Raw genomic sequence first — 23,708 nt, forward strand, 5'->3', positions numbered from 1 at the left:
ATTTACTAATTCTACCGTTTTTATGTATTTGCTTCTTCGGAAGCAGTTTTTGGTAGAAAAGTTCTTCAGGCAGCTGTTTCAGTTTGATTCTTCTGCTTTTTGATTTTTTTCTTTCAAAAATGAAAATAAACTTATATTTTTGAGTTGTGGATTAATTTTTTTTCAGCGCTATATGGCTGTTTTTATTTTATTCCCTCCCTCTCTAGTGACTCTTGAGTGGAGATCCACATCTTGGGTATTGATATCCCATATGTCACTAGCTCATGGACTCTTGCCAATTAAATGAAAGAAAACATAATTTATGTAAGAACTTACCTGATAAATTCATTTCTTTCATATTGGCAAGAGTCCATGAGGCCCACCCTTTTTATGGTGGTTATGATTTTTTGTATAAAGCACAATTATTTCCAAATTTCCTTTGTTGATGCTTTCTACTCCTTTCTTTATCACCCCACTGCTTGGCTATTCGTTAAACTGAATTGTGGGTTTGGTGAGGGGTGTATTTATAGGCATTTTGAGGTTTGGGAAACTTTGCCCCTCCTGGTAGGATTGTATATCCCATACGTCACTAGCTCATGGACTCTTGCCAATATGAAAGAAATTAATTTATCAGGTAAGTTCTTACATAAATTATGTTTTTTCAACAAGGGAAACCAAGAAAATGAAGCACATTTGAAAATGGAAGTGAATTTAAAAGTGTCTGAAAACGAAATGCTCTATCTGAATCATGCAAATTAAATTTTTACTTTCCTATCTGTTATCCATTTCCAAGAGCACTAGATTGCAGCACTATTTCCTTCCATGTAGTGCGGCAGATGCCTTCCTAGGTATCTCCTCAACACAAAATATCATGGAAACAAAGCACATTTAATAATATAATTACATTCAAACCTTTTTTTAAATGGTTTGCTGTGTCTGAATCACAAAATAATTTTTTTGGGTATCATATCTCTTTAAAGTGAATGTAAATTTTGATGCTAAAGTGCGCAGTTTTTAAAAATTTGATTAAAAACAGGGGCACTTTAATTCATCAAAAATTACATTTCACTCATGCTATGAAAAAAAAACTTACCTTTTAATCTTGAGAGCAGCTCCAGCTTCCTCCACCCGTCGCAAAGCCTCTTCTTGGGTATAAAATGATGAATTTAGCTTCCTCCAATCACGGCATTGAATCAGACACTGATTCCCCCAGGGGGGGGGGAGCTGTGATTGGAGGATGAGCTATCCATCATTTCTGACATCAGCAATGGCTTGCGACGACCAGAGGAAGCTCGAGCGGCTGTCAAGTTTAAAAGGTATTTCTTCACAAAAAAAATAAATAAATATATATATATATATATATATATATATTTATTTATTTACAGTATCTATAATAATTATTATTATTTAATACTTTAAATAATGCGCCTTAAGATAACAAATTCTTAATTTGTGCTAACCTGACACCACGTTAGACCTAAATTGCGTAACCCATAGCACGTTACGCATATTTTAGATTCCAATGTTCTTCACATAGAAATAAAATGTAATTATTGTTATTAAATATATATTTCTATACAGTATATATCAGATAATGTTAATGTAAAATATATATCTATACATATATATATGTCAAAGAAATTAGGCAGACACTCAGGAATCAATTTGAATCAAAGTTTCTTTACTATAGGCAGCAGCACATACAGAGCAACGTTTCGGGGTAAGTTACCCCCTCCTCGGGCTCAATACAAACAAATGCCAAATGTACATCTTATATAGCCAAATAGACCCACCCCCAATTAACAATTGTCAATTATGACATCATCAAAAGAAAGAAAATACAAAGAAAATACACCCCTTTTTTGTAACATTCAATTAATAACACTATACAACCAATCTCATATAATCTGATATTTAAGCATGACAAATCACCACTTCTCATGCCTCACTCTCTGTTAATACCTTAAGCATATATCATACACATTTCATACATTTGAGATATTTATTGTTATGTTATTAATATTACTTTTTTTGTTTTTTTTATTATTTCTTTATTATTGTTACTTATTATCCTTTCTCTAACCTAAAGAGTATTAAAACAGACCTGCCAAATGATATTCTCTATTAAGCCCCCTAGGATGTAATGTGCTAAGTCTATGTATCCACATAGCTTCCTTTTTTAGCAACATCCTTTCCCTGTCAAAGCCAATAGAACCTTTTGAAACCGAGTCAAGTATCATAAATCTCAACTGATTCACCTGGTGTCCCCTCTCAAAAAAATGAAAGGGGACCGGAAGGTGTCTCATTTTGGAGTTCCTAATAGTAGACTTATGTTGGGTGAGTCGCTCCTTGACACTCTGTGTCGTCTCACCGACATATAATAGTCCACACGGACACTTAAGAGCATACACCACATAAGATGATTTACAAGTGAAATGGCCTTTAATATGAAAGATTTTTCCTGAATGGGGATGACTTATTGTATTACCCTTAATAATGCTATTACAATGAGAGCAGTTAAGGCAGGGAAAAGTCCCATTTTCAATAGGTCGAAAAACCCTTTGTACATTTTTCATGGATTTTACCTTAGCCCTAACTAATTGCTTACCAATAGAATTACCCTTTCTAAAAGAAGAAAAAGGTGGTAATTTAAACTCCCTAATTTCAGGCATAGAATCCCTTAACATAAACCAATTTTTACAAATCACTCTATGTAATTTGACATTCATATTGCTAAAATTAGAAACAAAGGCCAATTTCTTAGACTCATCTCCATTTTGCTTAGGTTGAAGATTGATAGACTCTAATTCCCCAAAAGAATAAGCTCTTTCTTGAAACCTCATACGCATCTCATCTAAGCGCAATGAACAGGTTAAGGGGTCTGAGACTATCCTCTTCACTCTAAGCAATTGAGATTTTGGTACACTCTTGAAAACTCTTGGCGGGTGATGGCTTTGACGGGACAATAAGGTATTCTTGTCAGTAGGCTTTCTAAAAATGTCTGTCTCAAAATGGTTGCCAGCACGCATGACAACAGTGTCTAGGAAAGCCACACTCTCAGTATGATAATTAGCAGTAAATTTTACTGCTGGCACCTTATTTTCTATTCTTAAACGGAGTGCCTCAATGGATTCAATGTCGCCCTGCCAAATGATAAACAGATCATCTATATAGCGCCACCAAGCCAAACATTTATGAAATTCAGGATCAATATATATCACTTGTTCCTCCAATTGATCCATATAGAGGCAGGCGTAGGCAGGAGCAACATTTGAACCCATTGAGGTACCCCGTAACTGCAGAAAAAATCTGTCATCAAAAGAAATAGTTGTGGGTTAACACTAGTTCTAATAACTCCATAAAGAAGTTGATTTGTCTATCAGAAAACTTGGCTGACCGCATCAGAGAAGACCAGACACTGTTTAAACCATCAGCATGGGGGATTATAGTATACAGACTACTTACATCCCAAGTAGCCAAAATGATATCCTCTGGAAGGTCAGCCAAACTTCTGATTTTACTTAGAAAATCACTAGTGTCTTTCAAAAAAGATCGTCCCTGTCTTACTAGAGGAGTAAAAACCTTTTCCAAAAATTTAGCAATTGGACTGAACAAGGAGTCAATGGAGGCCACTATGGGCCTACCCGGTGGATCATAAAGATCCTTATGTATTTTAGGTAATACATAGAAATTAGGGGTTTTAGGATTCTGGTTAAACAAATAATCAAACATTTTTTTCACTGATTATTTCATCATCAACAGCAGTTTTAAGTATCTCCCTAACTCTAGTCATAAACCCAAACAAAGGATCACAATTAAGTTCCTTATATACCCCTTGATCACTCAATTGTCTTAAAAAAAAAAAATATATATATATATATATATATATATATCTCTATACAGGTGGCCCTCGTTTTACAACGGTTCAATTTACACCGTTTCAGAATAACAACCTTTTTTTCCAGTCATGTGACTGCTATTGAAAAGCATTGAGAAGCAGTGCATTTATTAAAATAGCCAGTAGGTGGAGCTGTCCGCTTGTGTTGCAGCAAAGCCAAGCAAGCTGAAATTAATCAGTTTAACCAGACCTGAGCTATTGAGCAGATTTCAAAGGAACAAGATCTTCCTGTCTATAACTCAGTCCAGATTGGAATGCATAGAAAGAACTGTTTGCAGTAAAATGCAAGTGAAGTCTGTGTTGTGTGATTATTTTATTAGATTTATAATGCTGTTTAGCAAATGTTTTTGTTCATTTAACTTAGTTTAATTATATATTCTGTGTTGTGTGATTATTTTATTAGGTTTATAATGCTGTCTAGCATTTAAAGTCTTCATTTCAAAGCTGTTAAAATAATGTATTAGGTGTTACTTATGACAATTTTGAGAGGGGCCTGGAACCTAACTTATAAACTAGGTTTCAATTTACAACGGTTTCGATTTACAACCATTCCTTCTGGAACCTAACCCCGGCGTAAACTGAGGGCTACCTGTATATATAATTATCACACTTCACTGCACTATACCCTGTTAGAAATATAACTCATCCAAAAAATATAGATATTGTATTTGCAATTTCTTATGATTATGTAGAACTAGATATTCATTCCATATAGTATAGCTACATGTACATATATACAAGAATCTCTTACACTCCTAGAAGGCAACCCAATATTAGAATGGAATGTAAGGGTGTTTGAAAGTGATTCAACAGGTTAACCTCTATTTGCTGAATATATATTGCAAAATAAATATTGTCCGTATTATATGTTCTATATTATGTTGCTAGTATTATAGCAATAGAGTGTTAGACAGAAACTGTAATAAAGTTGACAATAAGGTATATAAAACAATTAGATCATGAAAAGTCCAGTGTTGAATAGGTACAACCAAAATCAGCTTGCTGTGATAACAAAAACTTATCCCTTATTGGGCTCCTGTTCTACTTACATCCAGCTACCTCAATCGTATGAGGTGTGTTGCACCGCTGAATGTTAAAGATGAAAATTCCTGGCAGAGTGCTCTCGTTAGATGTCTCCCTGGTACAGCCTCTCCTGACGGTCTCGATTGAAGTTTGGTGAAACCTCCATGTGGCCGTCAGGTGTTTCCATTCTAATATTGGGTTGCCTTCTAGGAGTGTAAGAGATTCTTGTATATATGTACATGTAGCTATACTATATGGAATGAATATCTAATATATATATATATATATATATATACACACACACATACACATATACACATATATATATATATATATATATATATATATATATATATATATATTTAAATTTAATAATATAACATTTTCCTGTATGTGAATAACATTGGAATGTTAAATATACACATTAAAACACTATTATAGAATTTATTATTTAGACAAAGACACACACATATATATTATATCCCTGTGCAGTCAAATACATGGCCATGTACTATATACCTTTTAACCGTTATAAAAATGTTTTATGAATATTTATGGGATTTATTTTTATTAGATAGTGTTTATATGAGTGTAACAATATATTTTGATGTATTTATGTTGTGTTTAGTGCAGCTTTTTTTATACCTAACTTATGCAAGGTTTTGAGTCACGCTAACCCGACGCATGTTAAATTCTATTGCGGGTGAGCGCAAACGTTAGCATTCCATTAGTAATCTAGCCATAAAGATGTCTACAATTCCTGTGCAGCAAATATCTAGTTTAAGGTAATTATATTTTATATGGTAATATATACTTTTGAAGATCACCTGTCAGCTAGAGAGATGCACCATGGTGTTTTTAGAAGATAGGGCTCATTTATGTTACCTACTTAGGGCTAGATTACGAGTGGAGCGCTATCATTAGCGCAAGGAGCGTAAACTTGATCGCAAGATCAGTGCTCTTTACGTTCAAATCCATATTACAAGTGGAGCACTGTTAAAATGACTGCAATTTTACTTGCGAAAACTCGCAGTAATATACACTCCCCATATTTTCTATGGGCAGCATCAAGCGGTAATGTAAAGTAAGGTAAGTAAATGCGATCGCTCAAACGCAATTGCATTTAGCGCTCAAACTAAAATAAAAGTTTGTCCGGAGGAAATAGTTGCAAAAATCTACACTATCAACCCCTAAACCGCCATACTCCCACTTTGCAAAGTAACCCACTGCACTAATTACCCCTAAACCGTCACAGCCCCACATTTCAAAGTAACCCACTACACTATTAACCCCTAAACCGTCACACCCCTACACTGCAAAGTAACCCACTACACTAATTACCCCTAAACTGCCACACCCCCACTGCAAAGTAACCCGATATACTATTAACCCCTAAACAGCCACACCCTCCACTTCAGTATTAACCCCTAAACCACCACACATCCCACCAAAGGTAACCCACTAACAACTAAACCTCCTAAGTTACCCCAAAACAGACTAACCTTACCTTTAAAAAAAAAAAAAACATACCTGAAAAAGTAAAGAAAAACTAACATTATCTTTACAAAAAAAACTACCAATACTTACAAAATAAAAAAACTTACAATTACTTAAAAATAAACCTACCATTACTTAAAAATTAAAAAAAGCCTAATATTACAAAAAATAACAAATTACCAAAAATAAAAAGTTATGCCTATTCTATAACCCTAACCTAAATTTAAAAAAAATACCCAGCCCAAAATAAACAATAAAAACTATTCTAACACTAAACTATAAATATAGCCCTTAAAAGGGCCTTTTGTAGGGCATTGCCATAGCTTTTTCTTAATACTCCCCCCCCCCCCCCCAAAAGAAAGTCTATCTAAAAAAAAAAAAACTACTCTAAAAAGTGCCCTGAAAAGGGCATTTAGCTTTTTTGCTGTCAAGGGGGAAAAAACCCGGAAGATGGTACTCAATAAAAGAGTGGCGCTATATCTTCATTCCAGTGATCTTCTTATATTCTTTGCGGCGGTCTTCAGCCATCTTCTGATCTTCATCAACAATCATCTTCATGTGGTCACCTGCCGCACACTGAATTTTGAATGTGAGGTACCCCTTTTTTATAGATTTCAAATTAAAATCATCCAATAGAAAAAGCTTTCATTCTATTGGCTGATTTGAATTTGAAAATTTAAAATCAGCCAATAGAAATGCAAGGGTTCCTCACATTTAAAATTCAGTGTACAGTTGGTGACCGCATGAAGAGGATCTTTGATGAAGATCAGAAGATGGATGCAGACCGCCACAATAAAGATAAGAAGATGGAGCGCCACCGGATCATCTTTGGTGAGTACCATCTTAAGAGTTTAGTGTTTGTTTTTTGGTTCACTCTTTTAAATCTTATGTTGTGTAGATTTTTTTTATGAAGAGGCAATTCTTTAGATAATGGAGTTCAGTATTCTATTTGTTGGTTTGGTAAGATTGTGCTTATTAGGTCTGAAGTCATACTTGAAAGTTACATTGTAACAATGTTTTCTTCAAATGCATGGAAACATAGAAACTAGTGTATGTTCAGGTAACATCTCTATAAAACTATTCCAGATTATTTTATTATTTAGGAAAATACCAAAAAGCCACACTGCTTCCTCTAAAATACTATATATATATATATATATATATATATATATATATATATATATATATATATATATATATATATATATATATATATATATATATATATATATATATATATATATATATATATCTATATCTATATATATATATATCTATATATATATATATATATCTATATATATATATATATATATATATATATATATATATATCTATATATATATATATCTATATATATATATATCTTTTGATTTAGTTATGAGATGTAATTGCTCCAAAAGGCCCATCAATTCTATCCATACTACATGTTACTTATTTCTTAATATGGGTAGACTTGATGGTCCTTTTGGTTCTTAACTAAGGTCAAATTCTGTTTCTATAGTGACAGTTCTAAAACATTGATGCATAACTGTTTTATCCTTAGGACTGTCACTACTTTGTGGGGCATCCAGCATAGCAGGGATAGGCAAGGTGTCCGTACACGGACACTGGTGTCCGTGACTGGCCCTTGCTGTGTCCGCCAACCGTTTTGCGGAGGGGAGGGAGGAGTAGAACAGATGAATGCTGGTCCTCACACCTCCTTGACCCAAGCGGCGCCACGCTTAGTAGCAGGAAAGTGAGGGAAGAAGAAGGCTGCCTGCAGTCAACTAACCATGAGTCGTGACCCATTCCAATTCCTTGATCTGTGCGGCAGCGTTGTGCTGGTGTCTGTAGAAGACTGCTGCCTACTCTGACAAACCTTATGTAACCAAATAAGTAACCAACCATGATGATCATGCAATTAACATCAAGGTGGGTGGGTTTGGTCAGGAGTTGCAGACTCTCAATAATAACAACAACAAAAAAATGTAGTACCACAAGCAGTCTTTATATAAATGTTGTTTTAAACTTGTTTGATTAGATGATTAATTTGTACTTGTGGAACTAGACCAGGGGCGTCCAATGTGCAGCCCATTTGACAGCAAAGTGTCGCTCTCCTGACTTATAGAAATATAGAATATGTCAGCAGATAAGAACCATTCGACCTATCTAGTCTACCCAATTTTCTGAATACTTTCATTAGTTCCTGGCCTTATCTTATATCTAGCATAACCTTATGCCTATCCCATGAATGTTTAAACTACTTCACTGTCACTACTGCTGGATGGCAAGTCCACCATGTATCCACTACCCTATCTGTAAAGAGAGTGTTTTTTGATGTTTTTAATTTGAAATGTACCTTGATGTCCTTCATTAATGTCTGTACTTTGGAAAATGTCTGCCACAGCCTTGGTCTGTGCCTATCCCTGCAGCATAGTCTGTGCTGCTTTTCACAGATGTGAATTGCTTTTAAGCATATGCAGTGGTTACTGATACTGAAATTTCACAGGCACACCAACTTGCTTTTTACAGGGACATAAAACCCAAAACATTTCTTTCATTATTCAGACAGAACATACAATTAAAAAAAAAAAAGTTTCTAATTTACTTCTATTATCAAATGTACTCTGTTCTTTTTTTGTTTAAGAGAATACCTATATACGTAGTGTACATGTGTTAGGAGATCTGTATGAGAGGAGTTATGCAAGAATATGTTTCAAGACTAGAGGGCAGCAGTGTTTTTACAATACAGGATCTGTATGAGAGGAGTTACGCAATAATATGTTTCAACAGTAGATGGCGGCAGTGTTTTTACAATACAATATTGGTAAAAGAATTCTTGCAAAACTGCTACAATATCATGATCCAGAAACACGAGAACTCTCCTGAGCCTACCAACCTGCTTTTCAATAAAGGATACAGGGAGAATTAAGTAAATTTGATAATAGAAGTAAACTGGAAAGTTTGTTTATAATTGGATTGCTCTATCTGAATCATGAATGGAAAAAAATTTAAGTTCATGTTGCTTTTATTCATTGGGTTATAAAGATTACATTAACCCCCGCATTTCCTCTCACACTGAAATTGGTTTGTGTTTATAATTAATTTGTACTTGTAACTCACCTGAATAAAGCAACAGGCATGAACAAATTCCAGTCACATAAGGTCATGGTTTAGTTAGTATTATCAGTAATATCGTTGTTACATGCCAGCTATACATTTACCCAGAGCAATCCTACTAGCAATAAGCCCTCAGTGTGTCCCAGAATAATTCAATTAACTCCTCATTGCCTCTCACCCTTCTAATGCATGTGTACATGCCACTCACGTAGCCGTAACATCTGTATAAATTAAAGGGACGGTGCACTGCAATGTTTTCTCCTCTTTAATGTGTTCCCAATTGTCTATTTTACCTTGTGGAGTATATTACGTTGATTTCAAATACCTTCTTTAGTTTTTTGTCATTTCAAATTGCCGTTTCTTCATGTTGTAACCCCACCTATACTGGACATTTCAATACTTAAAGTGAAAGTCCGCTAGGATTGACATTTGAAACAAATAAAGGGGACTTTCATTCATGAAGTATTAGATACTTCATGTAGAAAGCTCCTTTATTTGTTTCAATCGGTCACCATTCTTTGCTCCTACAGCAGCAAACGGCTAAAAAAAATTTTTGCTAAAAGGTGACGTTTTCACCTCTTACCCAATAGTAGTGCGGTAAATCCGGCTCCCATGGGCGCCAAGCCGGATTTACCGCATGGCTATTGGCTAAGAGGTGAAAACGTCACCTCTTAGCAAAAAATTTTTTTTTGCTGTGGGCTGCTGTAGCAGCTAAAAATGGCGATCGGTTAAAACAAATAAAGGAGCATTCTAAAGTCCCCTTTATTTGTTTCAAAAGTCAATCCTAGCGTTTGTAAAATATATACTGTATACTCTAGTAATCCGTAATCCATCAGTAATCTCCTAAAACTTTGGGGCTTGGTTAGAAGTCTGAAAAACAGAGCAATATTTAAAAATAAGCAAAACTATACTTTTTAAAAAAAAAAAAACAACCCACAAACAAACCTGTATGGACTATATAAATGGATCATCTACAAAACATTTATGCAAAGAAAAATCGAGTGTATAATGTCCCTTTAAGGAGCCAAACCCACTATTAGGAGGCAGACAGTGGTATTTCAATATACAGTATCCCACAAAAGTGAGTACACCTCTCACATTTTTGTAAATATTTTATTATATCTTTTCATGTGACAACGCTGAAGAAATGACACTTTGCTACAATGTAAAATAGTGAGTGTACAGCTTGTATAACAGTGTAAATTTGCTGTCCCCTCAAAATAACTCAACACACAGCCATTAATGTCTAAACCGTTGGCAACAAAAGTGAGTACACCCCTAAGTGGAAATGTCCAAATTGGGTCCAAAGTGTCAATATTTTGTGTGGCCGCCATTATTTTCCAGCAGTGCCTTAACCCTCTTGGGCATGGAGTTCACCAGAGCTTCACAGGTTGCCACTGGAGTCCTCTTCCATGACGACATCATGGAGCTGGTGGATGTTAGAGTCCTTGCGCTCCCCCACCTTCCATTTGAGGATGCCCCAGAGATGCTCAATAGGGTTTAGGTCTGGAGACATGCTTGGCCAGTCCATCACCTTTACCCTCGGCTTCTTTAGCAAGGCAGTGGTCGTCTTGGAGGTGTGTTTGGGGTCATTATCATGTTGGAATACTGCCCTGTGGCCCAGTCTCCGAAGGGAGGGGATCATGCTCCTCTTCAGTATGTCACAGTACATGTTGGTATTATTGGTTCCCTTAATGAACTGTAGCTCCCCAGTGCCGACAGCACTCATGCAGGCCCAGACCATGACACTCCCACCACCATGCTTGACTGTAGGCAAGACACACTTGTCTTTGTACTTGTACCAAATAAGCTTATCTTGGTCTCATCGGACCACAGGACATGGTTTCAGTAATCCATTTCCTTAGAGAAGAACAAAGGGGCGCCTCATAGTGTATTTCAGATAACCTGTGTTAAAGGTGAATAAAAAATAATAAAACACAAGATTGGTGGCACCGTACTATGACCGGTGCTAGAAGGCAGGCTAGCACTCTGCAACGGCTAGCTCACTGAGAGCAGGCTTGCTGTGGGGAGCAGAGTATATCTCTCCGTGTGTTCCATACGATTGTCCTTGGGCCACTCAAACACTCTCAGGTGTAAGCGGGATGGTTCTGAAAACCAAAAGTGAACCAAGCAGATAGACAACTATTTCCGAATATAAAAAGTTAAAACAATCCTTTTATTGGTAATAGCGACGTGTTTCTCGACCACAAACCGGCCGTTTCCTCAGGCAAGTAAAAACAAAAATCCATGTCCTTAGTCTGCTTGTCTTTAGCAAACTGTTTTCAGGCTTTCATGTGCATGATCTTTAGAAGAGGCTTACTTCTGGGACGACAGCCATGCAGACCAATTTGATGCAGTGTGCGGCGTATGGTATGAGCACTGACAGGCTGACCCACCACCCCTTAAACCTCTGCAGCAATGCTGGCAGCACTCATACGTCTATTTCCGAAAGACAACCTCTGGATATGACGCTGAGCACATGCACTGAACTTCTTTGGTCGACGATGGTGAGGCCTGTTCCGAGTGGAACCTGTCCTGTGAAACCGCTGTATGGTCTTGCCCACCGTGTTGTAGCTCAGTTTCATGGTCTTGGCAATCTTCTTATAGCCTAGGCCAGCGGTCGCCAACTAGTGGTCCATGGACCACTGGTGGTCCTTGACACCATCAAGCAGGAATTAATCTCCTCTAATGGTGTCACCCCTGTCGCACTGCAACTCCTTACAGTGCGTAGCTGGACATCAGTGAAAACCGACAGAGGAGAAGTTAAAATACAATCTCCCTACGCACGTTGTGTAGTACTGCGCAACTTGCATAGCTAGATTGTATTTTTAACTCCTCCCTTCCGACACGCTGTTCAGAGAAAGATGCTTCCATTCTAAAGCTAGCAGAGGTTGGTATAGTCTTGGCTTGAAATAGTGGAATTAAAGTATATAAAAAAAGAAAATCTTAAAAAAAGAAATTCTCTCTTATATTTCATTTATTTCCTTCCCTTTACCTGTCTCTTTGTAGTAGTTTTCCTAATTCCTTCAGATGGACTTACATCACTGTCTTCCTCCCCTCCATCTTTTTTTTAATTTAAATATTAATTATTTTTAATTCTAATAATTTTCCCGCGCACAAAGCCATTCCACCTGAATTCCAGTCATTGCCATCCAGCAGATTAGCCATACCCCACCTGTATTATAGTAATTGCCAGTAACATCAGTCGTGGTTAGCTCACCTCCATATTGAGAGCTTTCTGATATAAACTTAATTTATGACTCAAATGTCTGTCCTTGATCATAAGTAGTTTTGAATAATTCCTAACTGGGGAGGTAACTTGGAAATCTTGTGGTCCTTCATCTGTCATTTGGAAGAATTCTCTCAATTCTGTCATTCAGTTAGTTCATTCCAAAAAATAATTCTTAAAAATGTGTAAATATATACATAATTTAAACTTGGCTATGGTTATACTAGTTCCGCACAGTATGTGTGTATGTATGTATGTATGTATGTATGTGTATATATATATATACTATAATTGCATTTGTAATGTCAGTCGCCGTTGCGCACGCATCCTCAATGGAATGTTGGCAGCGCGAGGATAAAAGAATTCACCTGGATGCAGCAAAGCTGCATCCAGGTGAATTCCGAAAAATGGCAGGGTGATGAAAGATTCGGTGGATTCTTTCATTACCCTTCCATTTTCGGAATCCACCGGGATGCAGCGAAGGCAAACAGAGCATTACAAAAGCAACACCTAATCGCCCACATTAAAGAATTTAAAATAAAAAAACTAACCGCCCGCATCAAGTATTAAAAAAAAAAAAAACACCGCCCGCACGAAATATGAAACCGCTGGAAAAAGACTTCGCCGCCTGGAACAGGACCTTCTCCGCCGGACTTCAGGAACCGCGAGTACCAACCTGGGGGGTAGACTTAGGATTTTTAAAGGTTTTTTTTTTGGGGGGGGGGGGGGATTTGTTTTATTTAGATTAGGGATGGGCAGAAAAAGAGCTAAATGCCCTTTTAAGGGCAATGCCCAAACAAATCCCCTTTTCAGGGCAATGGGTGGTTTAGGTTTTTTAGTGTTAGGTTCTTTTATTTTGGGAGGTGGGGGGGTTTAATGTTAGGTGGGACTTTGTATATTTTTTGTAAAAGAGCTGATTATCTTGGGGCAATGCCCTGCAAAAAAGCCCATATAAAGGCTACTGGTTGTTTATTATTAGAGAAGGGGGTGTTTTTATTTTGTGGGTCTTTTTTATTTTAATAGTGATTAGTTTTAATTTGTTAAATTTGGTAATTTGATTTTTTTATTTTCTGTAATGTTAGCTTTTTTTTTTATTTTTTGTAACTTTAGAATGTATTAATTTAGGTAATTTGGGTTTATTTAATGGGGTGTTAGGTTAGGGGGTGTTAGGTTAGTGTACTGTACTTAGTTATTTAAATAGTTATTTGCTTTGTGGGTTTTCGCGGTTTAAAGGGTTAATAAGTTAAATAGGTTTATTGTGATGTAGAGGTTTTGTGGTTTAGGGGTTAATAGGGTAAATAGGTTTATTGCGATGTAGGGGTTTTGCGGTTTAGGGGTTAATAGGGTAAATAGGTTTATTGCGATGTAGGGGTTTTGCTGTTTAGGGGTTAATAGGGTAAATAGGTTTATTGCGATGTAGGGGTTTTGCGGTTTAGGGGTTAATAGGGTAAATAGGTTTATTGCGATGTAGGGGTTTTGCGGTTTAGGGGTTAATAGGGTAAATAGGTTTATTGCGAAGTAAGGGTTTTGTGGTTTAGGGGTTAATAGGGTAAATAGGTTTATTGCGATGTAGGGGTTTTGCGGTTTAGGAGTTAATACTTTGTGTAGGATTTTTTGTTTTTGTTATATTTCGTGCGGGCGGTGTGTTTTTTTTTTTTTGTTTTTGTTTTTTTAATACTTGATGCAGGCGTTTTTTAAAAAAATACTTTAATGTGGGCGATTAGGTGTTGCTTTTGTAATGCTCCGTTTGCCAACTTTATATAAAAGAAGAGTTACAAAATACGTTGTTTCTAAATCTGTAGTCTAAAAAATAATTAGACTGCCCTCTGCCATATCGACTAGTGTGTATGTATGTGTGTGTATATATATATATATATATATATATATATATATATATATATATATATATATATATATATATATATATATATATATATGTATATATATATATATATATATATATATATATATATATATTATACACACACACACATAGAGTGCACTCCTACTTAAGCGACAGCTACCAGGGTGCAAGCGAATATTGAATACAGGATTGACAAGGCATGCACTTGCTGGATTTGTGCAAATCTGGAGCTTTAATGGCACATCAAAAATAAACAGGTAACGTTTCGGGGATCAATCACCCCTTCATCAGACCAAGTGTGACCACTTGGTTTGATGAAAACCGTTACCCATTTGTTTTTGATGTGCCATTAAAGCTCCACATTTGCACAAATCCAGCGAGTGCATGCCTTTTTAATTTTATATATATATATATATACACAAGGTTTGTACTTTTTTAAAAACAATCATGTTAATGATCCACGGGATTCAAAATTATGAGTTTAGTGGTTCCTGATGTCCGAAAGGTTGGTGACCCCTGGCCTAGGCCATCTTTATGTAGAGCAACAATTCTTTTTTTCCTCAGAGTTCTTTGCCATGAGGTGCCATGTTGAACTTCCAGTGACCAGAATGAGAGAGTGTGAGAGCGATAACACCAAATTTAACACACCTGCTCCCCATTCACACCTGAGACCTTGTAACACTGAGTCACATGACACCGGGGAGGGAAAATGGCTAATTGGGCCCAATTTGGACATTTCCACTTATGGTGTACTCACTTTTGTTGCCAACAGTTTAGACATTAATGGCTGTATTTTGAGTTATTTTGAGGGAACAGCAACATTGTAGCAAAGTGTCATTTGTTCAGTGTTGTCACATGAAAAGATATAATAAAATATTTACAAAAATGTGAGGGGTGTACTCACTTTTGTGGGATACTGTAGATATCAGGAGAATAACCCAAAAACTTAGGAGCCGGGGGCCCCCTGGCTCCTGGGTTTGTCAAGCCCTGGACTAACAGGTTAAACTTTTATAGGAGGGTGGGAAGAAATAAGGGGGTTAGTTTTTTGTATGAGAGTGGGAAGCAATAAGGAGATTATTTTTTTCTATGAACATTCTGATAAAAGTAGAAGTCTGAACACGGTCATAGATTTATTTAAAAGGAAGATATCATCTCTACAGCACCAACTTACTCATATGCTGGGGGGGTTAAATATATTATGTTTCACAGCTTTTGATTTATTGTTTTAAATCTAGAGAAATGTCTCTGGTCAGATGGCATAAATGTTTGTTAGTGTATGTGTGCTCTAAAGAAATCACTAATATCCCTAACACCCTGGTTACAATACCATTTAATTAAAAAAAACAGGATAATGTATCTAAGAATCTAAAAGATATGTGTGTAAATGTGAATATGAATCCATAGAAAGAAACCTTTATATCTATTTATGCATTTATAGAGGCAAGTACTATTATTTAAAGTGAAACAAAAGACTATGATCAGTTTATTTATGAGTGATGTCATCAACAAGCTCACAAAATATCTTATAGGGGATTTGGGCAGTAAGCTCATCATTTTCTTGCTTTTTAACATTTAAATAACAACTTATCCCCAGACATTAGTAAGGTTTTAAGTAATTAATTATAAATAGTTTTACTTGTAAACGTACATTTTATTTTAACTATACAGGGATTTTACTACATTTATATGCAGAATAGTTCATCATGGGCAAATGTCTGTCTTTAGTCAGGCTAATAAATACATTTTAATTATCATGTAGTTCAGTTCTTGTCTTTTCTTTCCTTTTTGTATATATTTTTTTTTCCATTTCCAACCTATAGATCTAGTTAGGACCAAAAAGCTAAACAAATATAAATGGACAAAATATATCATTTGGACTAATTTAGGATTGTGATCTTACTGTAACACTTATTTTGTTCTATTGCAGGGAATACAGTGCTCCACTTCTAAATGTAAGTAATTAAAGGACCAGTAAATACAGTAGATTTGCATATTCAACAAGTGCATGATGAAAAAAAGACAATGAAATAGCACTTGGGGGCCGATTTAAAAAGCTGCAAATGCAGCAGTTTCCTTGCGAGCCGTCAGACCGCTGTTCCTTAACTTTTCCGCTACCTCTGAGTCTGCGGACAGCAATCATCCCGATCAGATACGATCGGGATGATTGACACTCCATGCTAGCTGCTGATTACCTACGAATCTGCAGGGGGTGGCATTGCACAATCATTTCACTAGAAAAGCTTTTGCAATGTTAAATGCCGACAGCGTATTTAGCGATGTTGGGCGGACATGATCCGCTACAGCATCATAATAAATCGGCCCTTTGGTCTGAACTTCAAATGAGTAGTAGATATTTTTTTCTGACAAATTTCAAACTTTTGTCTGTTTCCACTCCTCCTGTATCATGTGACAACCATCAGCCAATAACAAATCCATATATGTATATTCTGTGAATTCTTGCACATGCTCAGTAGGAGCTGGTGACTCAAAAAGTGTAAATATAAAAAGACTGTGCACATTTTGTTAATGGGAATAAATTGGAAAGATGTTTATAATTGCTGCTCTATCTGAATCATGAAGGTTTAATTTTGACTTTAGTGTCCCTGACAGACCACAGACACCTTTTTAGTTGTCCTGTATTAAAAACATGTGCAAAATCATTTAGCGTACAACCATATAAACGTATACAGTTATAAGATATGTGAATAACGCTGGTGAAATAAAAATGAGAATACATTTAGCAGAATAACTGATTAATTACATTAAAGGACAGAAAACACTTTGTAAGATATTTCTGTTGTATTGCTATAAATTGACTTATCACAAGTGAACATCTTTTTTCTGCAATTATTTTACAATAGACAAACTCCACCCACCATTTGCCTTTTTTTGGAGGAGCCAATCTGGGCTTTAGTCTGCAGACAACAAGGCTAGAAACAGTCATAATGTTAGTATAAAGCAAATAGTTTTGCAGTTGTGATCAGTTAAAGGGACAGTAAACCTAAAATATAATGTTATATAATTCTGCACATAGTGAACTGGCATATTTTAAAAAAATTAAAAGGGAATATAAGGTTTAATAACGATAGCATTAATATAATGTTATATAATTCTGCACTATGTGCAGAATTATATAACATTATATTTTAGGTTTACTGACACTTTAAAGTGAATGTAAATTTTGATGCTAAAGTGCCCGGTTTTTAAAAATTCGATTAAAAACAGGGGCACTTTAATTAATCAAAATTTACATTTCACTCGTGTTGTGAAAAAATACGTCTCTTTTAATCTTGACAGCAGCTCAAGCTTCCTCCGGTCGTCACAAGCTATTGCTGATGTCAGAAATGATGGATAGGTCATCCTCCAATCACAGCTTCCCCCCCCCCCCCCCCCCCCGGGGTGTCAGTGTCTGATTCAACGCTGTGATTGGAGGAAGCCGGATTCCTCATTTTAGACCCAGGAAGAGGCTTTGCGACGGGTGGAGGAAGCTGGAGCTGCTGTGAAGATTAAAAGGTAAGTTGTTTTGTTTTTTTTTCTCAACAAGAGTGAAATGTAAATTTTGATGAATTAAAGTGCCCCTGTTTTTAATCGAATTTTTAAAAACCGGGCACTTTAGCATCAAAATTTACGTTCACTTTAAAGGGACAGTCTACACTAAAATTGTTATTGTATAAAGAGATAGATAACACCTTTACTACCCATTCCCCAGATTATCATAACCAACATTGTTAGATTAATATACTTATTAACATTTAAACCTCTAAATTTCTACCTGTTTCAAAGGCTCTATAGGCAGCCTCTTATCACATGCTTTTGTATTAGCTTTTCACAACAGGAGACTGCTAGTTCATGTGGGCCATATAGATAACATTGTGTTCCCGCCCGTGGAGTTATTTAAGAGTTAGCACAACACAGTACTCAATGCAAGTCAATAGATAATAAATACAAAGTCATGTGATCAGGGGACTGTCAGAAGAAGCTTATATACAAGGCAATCACAGAGGTAAAAAGTATATTAATATAACAGTGTATGCAAAACTGGGGAATGGGTAATAAAGGAATTATCTATCTTTTAAAACAATAAAAATTCTATTGTAGATTGTCCCTTTAAAGGTCAAAATTTAAATGCCCATAGATGAATTATATCTTTGAATAGAAACAATACATCTATTGGCAAAAATGCTTCTAGTAAAAGTTATCACTGTTTTAGTGTTAGCATCTTTCTCTGCATGTGCATGTGAAGCATAGCTAGATATTATCAGTGTGCCAGCATTGTAAATACTGCAGCTGCTCAGAGCACCAGTGGGGCTTGTGGCATGTCAGCAATTAACAAACTGAGTCAATTTTGGCTGGAATGTCCCTTTGAAGCTAATTAGGGACATACATTTAGCAGAGTTTGCCTTGAGAAGTCAGCAGGGTGCATTTCAAGTTCTGAGAATTAAAAAGGTCTTTTTCATAGCTAAATTACATGAAAAGGGGGCAAAATAAATGATTAAATATTGCAAAGTTATTTTAGTTCACAAAACTAAATATTATCTATATAAATCTCAAGGTGTTTACTGTTCTTTTTAGTGGCCTCATTTCATAGTCAAATTTGTTTTTGAATGAGCTTGGGGTTTGCTATCCATTTCCTGTTAGTCTGTGAGTGCTCTTATGTTCTACAACGATTTGCATTATATCTGAGCAAGTCAGAATCTTAAAGGGACATTCTTTTTAATTTATCTTAAATGGGATTGCAAGCTAGTTTTAAGTGCATTTAAACTTGTCAAAGATACAAATTCTCAATACTCTTGTTTAAAGGGACAGTGTACACACATTTCATATAAATGTATGTAATAGACAAGAATATGCACAGATACTGATGAAAAATCCAGTAAAAAAACTTTTAAAAACTTACTTAGAAGCTCCCAGTTTAGCACTGTTGATGAGGTTAGGCTGGGCCACCCAGTAAAAGGGGCTGGAAAATCGGGAAGAGCAGACACTACCCTTCCTTTCATATGTAAAACAGATACACAAACACGAGCAGCAGGACTCTGCAGACTTGGGTCTACATCTGATATTTTGGGGTTTGGTTAGGAGTCTGAAAATCAGCACAATGTTATAAAAAAAATAAGCAAAACTACACATTGTTACAAAAACATCCCAGATGGGCTATATAAATGGATCAGCTACAAAATATTTAAGCAAAGAAAATCTAGTGTACAATGTACCTTTTTAATATTATTATTTTTAAAGGGACATGAAAAACATGTTTTTCTCTTTCATGATTCAGATAGAGCATACAATTAAACAACTTCCTAATGAACTTCTTTTGTCAAATATTCTTAGTTCTCTTGGTATCGTTTGTTGAAAAGCAGGGATATAAGCTGAGGAGCATGAGCTTGCTTGGAACACTATATGGCAGCAGTTTTGCAAGGATGTTATCCATTTGCGGCACTATTTCCTGGCAGGTAGTGCTCCAGACACCAACCCAGGTATCTCTTTAACAAAGAATTTCAAGGGAACTAAGCAAATTTAATAATAGTAAAAGTAAATTGGAAACTTTTTAAAATTGTATGCACTGTCTGAATCCCTCCCCCCCCCCTCCAAAAAAATAAATAAATTGGGGTTTCAAATCCCTTTAAACAACTCTCCAATTTTACTTCTATTAACAAATTTCTCTTAGTATCCTTTGTTGAAGGAGCAGCAATTCTCTATTGGGAGTTAGCTGAACACACCTGGTGAGCCAATCGCAAGAGGCATGTATATGCAGCCACCAATCGGCTGCATGCTCTAACTGTACCATGACAATTTTTAGTTTTAACTTTACTGTCACTTTAAGTGTCTGAAATGCCTGCAATCAGTTTAAAAACAATTTAGTGTCCCTTTAAGCTTTCTGTTTATAGGTGAATTTGTGATCAGTTCTTGTGCCTTGTGTGTGCAAATGCAGCCACTTATTGTAGCACTTGCCTTTTTTCTCTGTCAGCTTTCTGCATTGATAGAAGCTGGCTTTATCCCGAGACTTGGACACCATCCTCTCCCTCAGCGATTGATGTCCGTGTGAGTGTGGCACAGAATGAAGCAGGCCGCTCTGTACCAATTTTAAAAATCAAATGGACGGTGGCAAAGGATGGTGAGTAAAAACTAGGCACTACCTGTATCCTAAGATCATCTAGTTTATCATGTTATAGCAAAGTTACACACGCAAATAAAACATACAACACACATGCTTAATCATGTCTAAACATTCATGCATGCACCATACTTGTTATTCTTTTGTTCAATGTTTACCCCAGTCATGGACATCGCATTTTACCCATTACGTATTTTTCTTCCTAGAATAATCCCTGTCTACACCAACTTGCAGTTTCATCCTATGACAATGTGTGCGCCTGCACGTTCAGCAACATAGCACCAGCATCTACACATCACCTTAGCTAGTTTCACTCCCAGCACACCAAACTTGCCCATAGATGCCAAAGATGTTTTCCAACTTCAGAATATTAGTGAAGAAAGTCTTGCTCCAATGATGATAATTTCCTCTACTGATAGTTTATATTCTCTTTATACAGCAGCACTCTTATTATACAAAGACTTCTCTAAACCACTTCCTTTTTTGTTGTTTATTTGTGTATATGAAGTAGCTGGTTTTCTTCTGTTATGTGTGATCAGTCCACGGGTCATCATTACTTCTGGGATATAACTCCTCCCCAACAGGAAATGCAAGAGGATTCACCCAGCAGAGCTGCATATAGCTCCTCCCCTCTACGTCAGTCCCAGTCATTCTCTTGCACCCAACAACTAGATAGGATGTGTGAGAGGACTATGGTGATTATACTTAGTTTTTATGACTTCAATCAAAAGTTTGTTATTTTACAATAGCACCGGAGCGTGTTATTACTTCTCTGGCAGAGTTTGAGGAAGAATCTGCCAGAGTTTTTTTACTATGATTTTAACCGGAGTAGTTAAGATCATATTGCTGTTCTCGGCCATCTGAGGGAGGTAAAAGCTTCAGATCAGGGGACAGCGGGCAGATGAATCTGCATTGAGGTATGTAGCAGTTTTTATTTTCTGAATGGAATTGATGAGAAAATCCTGCCATACCGTTATAATGACATGTATGTATACACTTCAGTATTCTGGGGATGGTATTTCACCGGAACTACTCTGTTAAAAGTCACTAATCCTTTTAATAAGTATTTATCATGTTAAACGTTTTTGCTGGAATGTAGAATCGTTTACATTGCTGAGGTACTGAGTGAATAAATATTTGGGCATTATTTTCCACTTGGCAGTTGTTTGCTTTTAATTGTGACAGTTTCGTTTCTCTTCACTGCTGTGTGTGAGGGGGAGGGGCCGTTTTTTTGGCGCTCTTTACTACGCATCAAAAAATTCCAGTCTGTTACTCTTATATTTCCTGCATGATCCGGTTCATCTCTGACAGATCTCAGGGGTCTTCAAACTTCTTTGGAGGGAGGTAGATTCTCTCAGCAGAGCTGTGAGAATTTTATATTGACTGTGAATAAAAACGTTGCTCTATAATTTTTATGTCAAATTTAACTATTGTTATTTTACTAATGGGAACAAACCTTTGCTAAAAGTTGTGTTGTTTTAAAGTTTGATGCTATAACTGTTTTTCAGTTTATTATTTCAACTGTCATTTAATCGTTTAGTACCTCTTGAGGCACAGTACGTTTTTGCTAAAAAAGATTATAACCAAGTTGCAAGTTTATTGCTAGTGTGTTAAACATGTCTGACTCAGAGGAAGATATCTGTGTCATTTGTTCCAATGCCAAGGTGGAGCCCAATAGAAATTTATGTACTAACTGTATTGATGCTACTTTAAATAAAAGTCAATCTGTACAATGTGAACAAATTTCACCAAACAGCGAGGGGAGAGTTATGCCGACTAACTCGCCTCACGCGGCAGTACCTGCATCTCCCGCCCGGGAGGTGCGTGATATTATGGCGCCTAGTACATCTGGGCGGCCATTACAGATAACATTACAAGATATGGCTACTGTTATGACTGAAGTTTTGTCTAAATTACCAGAACTAAGAGGCAAGCGTGATCACTCTGGGGTGAGAACAGAGTGCGCTGACAATACTAGGGCCATGTCTGATACTGCGTCACAGCTTGCAGAGCATGAGGACGGAGAGCTTCATTCTGTGGGTGACGGTTCTGATCCAAACAGATTGGATTCAGATATTTCAAATTTTAAATTTAAATTGGAGAACCTCCGTGTATTACTAGGGGAGGTCTTAGCAGCTCTCAATGATTGTAACACCGTTGCAATACCAGAGAAACTGTGTAGGTTGGATAAATACTTTGCGGTACCGGCGAGTACTGACGTTTTTCCCATACCTAAGAGACTAACTGAGATTGTTACTAAGGAGTGGGATAGACCCGGTGTGCCGTTCTCACCCCCTCCAATATTTAGAAAGATGTTTCCAATAGACGCCACCACTCGGGACTTATGGCAAACGGTCCCTAAGGTGGAGGGAGCAGTTTCTACTTTAGCTAAGCGTACCACTATCCCGGTGGAGGATAGCTGTGCTTTTTCAGATCCAATGGATAAAAAATTAGAGGGTTACCTTAAGAAAATGTTTGTTCAACAAGGTTTTATATTGCAACCCCTTGCATGTATCGCGCCGATTACGGCTGCGGCAGCATTTTGGATTGAGTCTCTGGAAGAGAACCTTAGTTCATCTACGCTAGACGACATTACGGACAGGCTTAGAGTCCTTAAACTAGCTAATTCATTCATTTCGGAGGCCGTAGTACATTTAACCAAACTTACGGCTAAGAACTCAGGATTCGCCATACAGGCACGTAGGGCGCTGTGGCTAAAATCCTGGTCAGCTGATGTTACTTCTAAGTCCAAATTACTTAATATACCTTTCAAGGGGCAGTCTTTATTTGGGCCCGGTTTGAAAGAAATTATCGCTGACATTACAGGAGGTAAGGGCCACGCCCTACCTCAAGACAAAGCCAAAGCTAAGGCTAGACAGTCTAATTTTCGTCCCTTTCGGAATTTCAAAACAGGAGCAGCATCAACCTCCACTGCACCAAAACAGGAAGGAGCTGTTGCTCGTTACAGGCAAGGCTGGAAGCCTAACCAGTCCTGGAACAAGAG

General features: G+C 36.6%; 1 protein-coding gene across 1 annotated transcript in view; it reads left to right on the forward strand.

The window, feature by feature from the left end:
• IL17RA (interleukin 17 receptor A) overlaps window positions 1-23,708 on the forward strand; it is a 144,474-nt gene that overhangs the window by 11,946 nt on the left and 108,820 nt on the right. Inside the window, exons 2-3 of the mRNA XM_053718857.1 lie at window positions 16,520-16,544; window positions 20,558-20,704. Coding sequence (XP_053574832.1) covers window positions 16,520-16,544; window positions 20,558-20,704 — 172 coding nt within the window. The remainder of the gene's footprint in view (window positions 1-16,519; window positions 16,545-20,557; window positions 20,705-23,708) is intronic.

Source organism: Bombina bombina, chromosome 6 (genome assembly GCF_027579735.1).
Source record: "Bombina bombina isolate aBomBom1 chromosome 6, aBomBom1.pri, whole genome shotgun sequence".
Taxonomy (NCBI): Eukaryota; Metazoa; Chordata; class Amphibia; order Anura; family Bombinatoridae; genus Bombina; species Bombina bombina.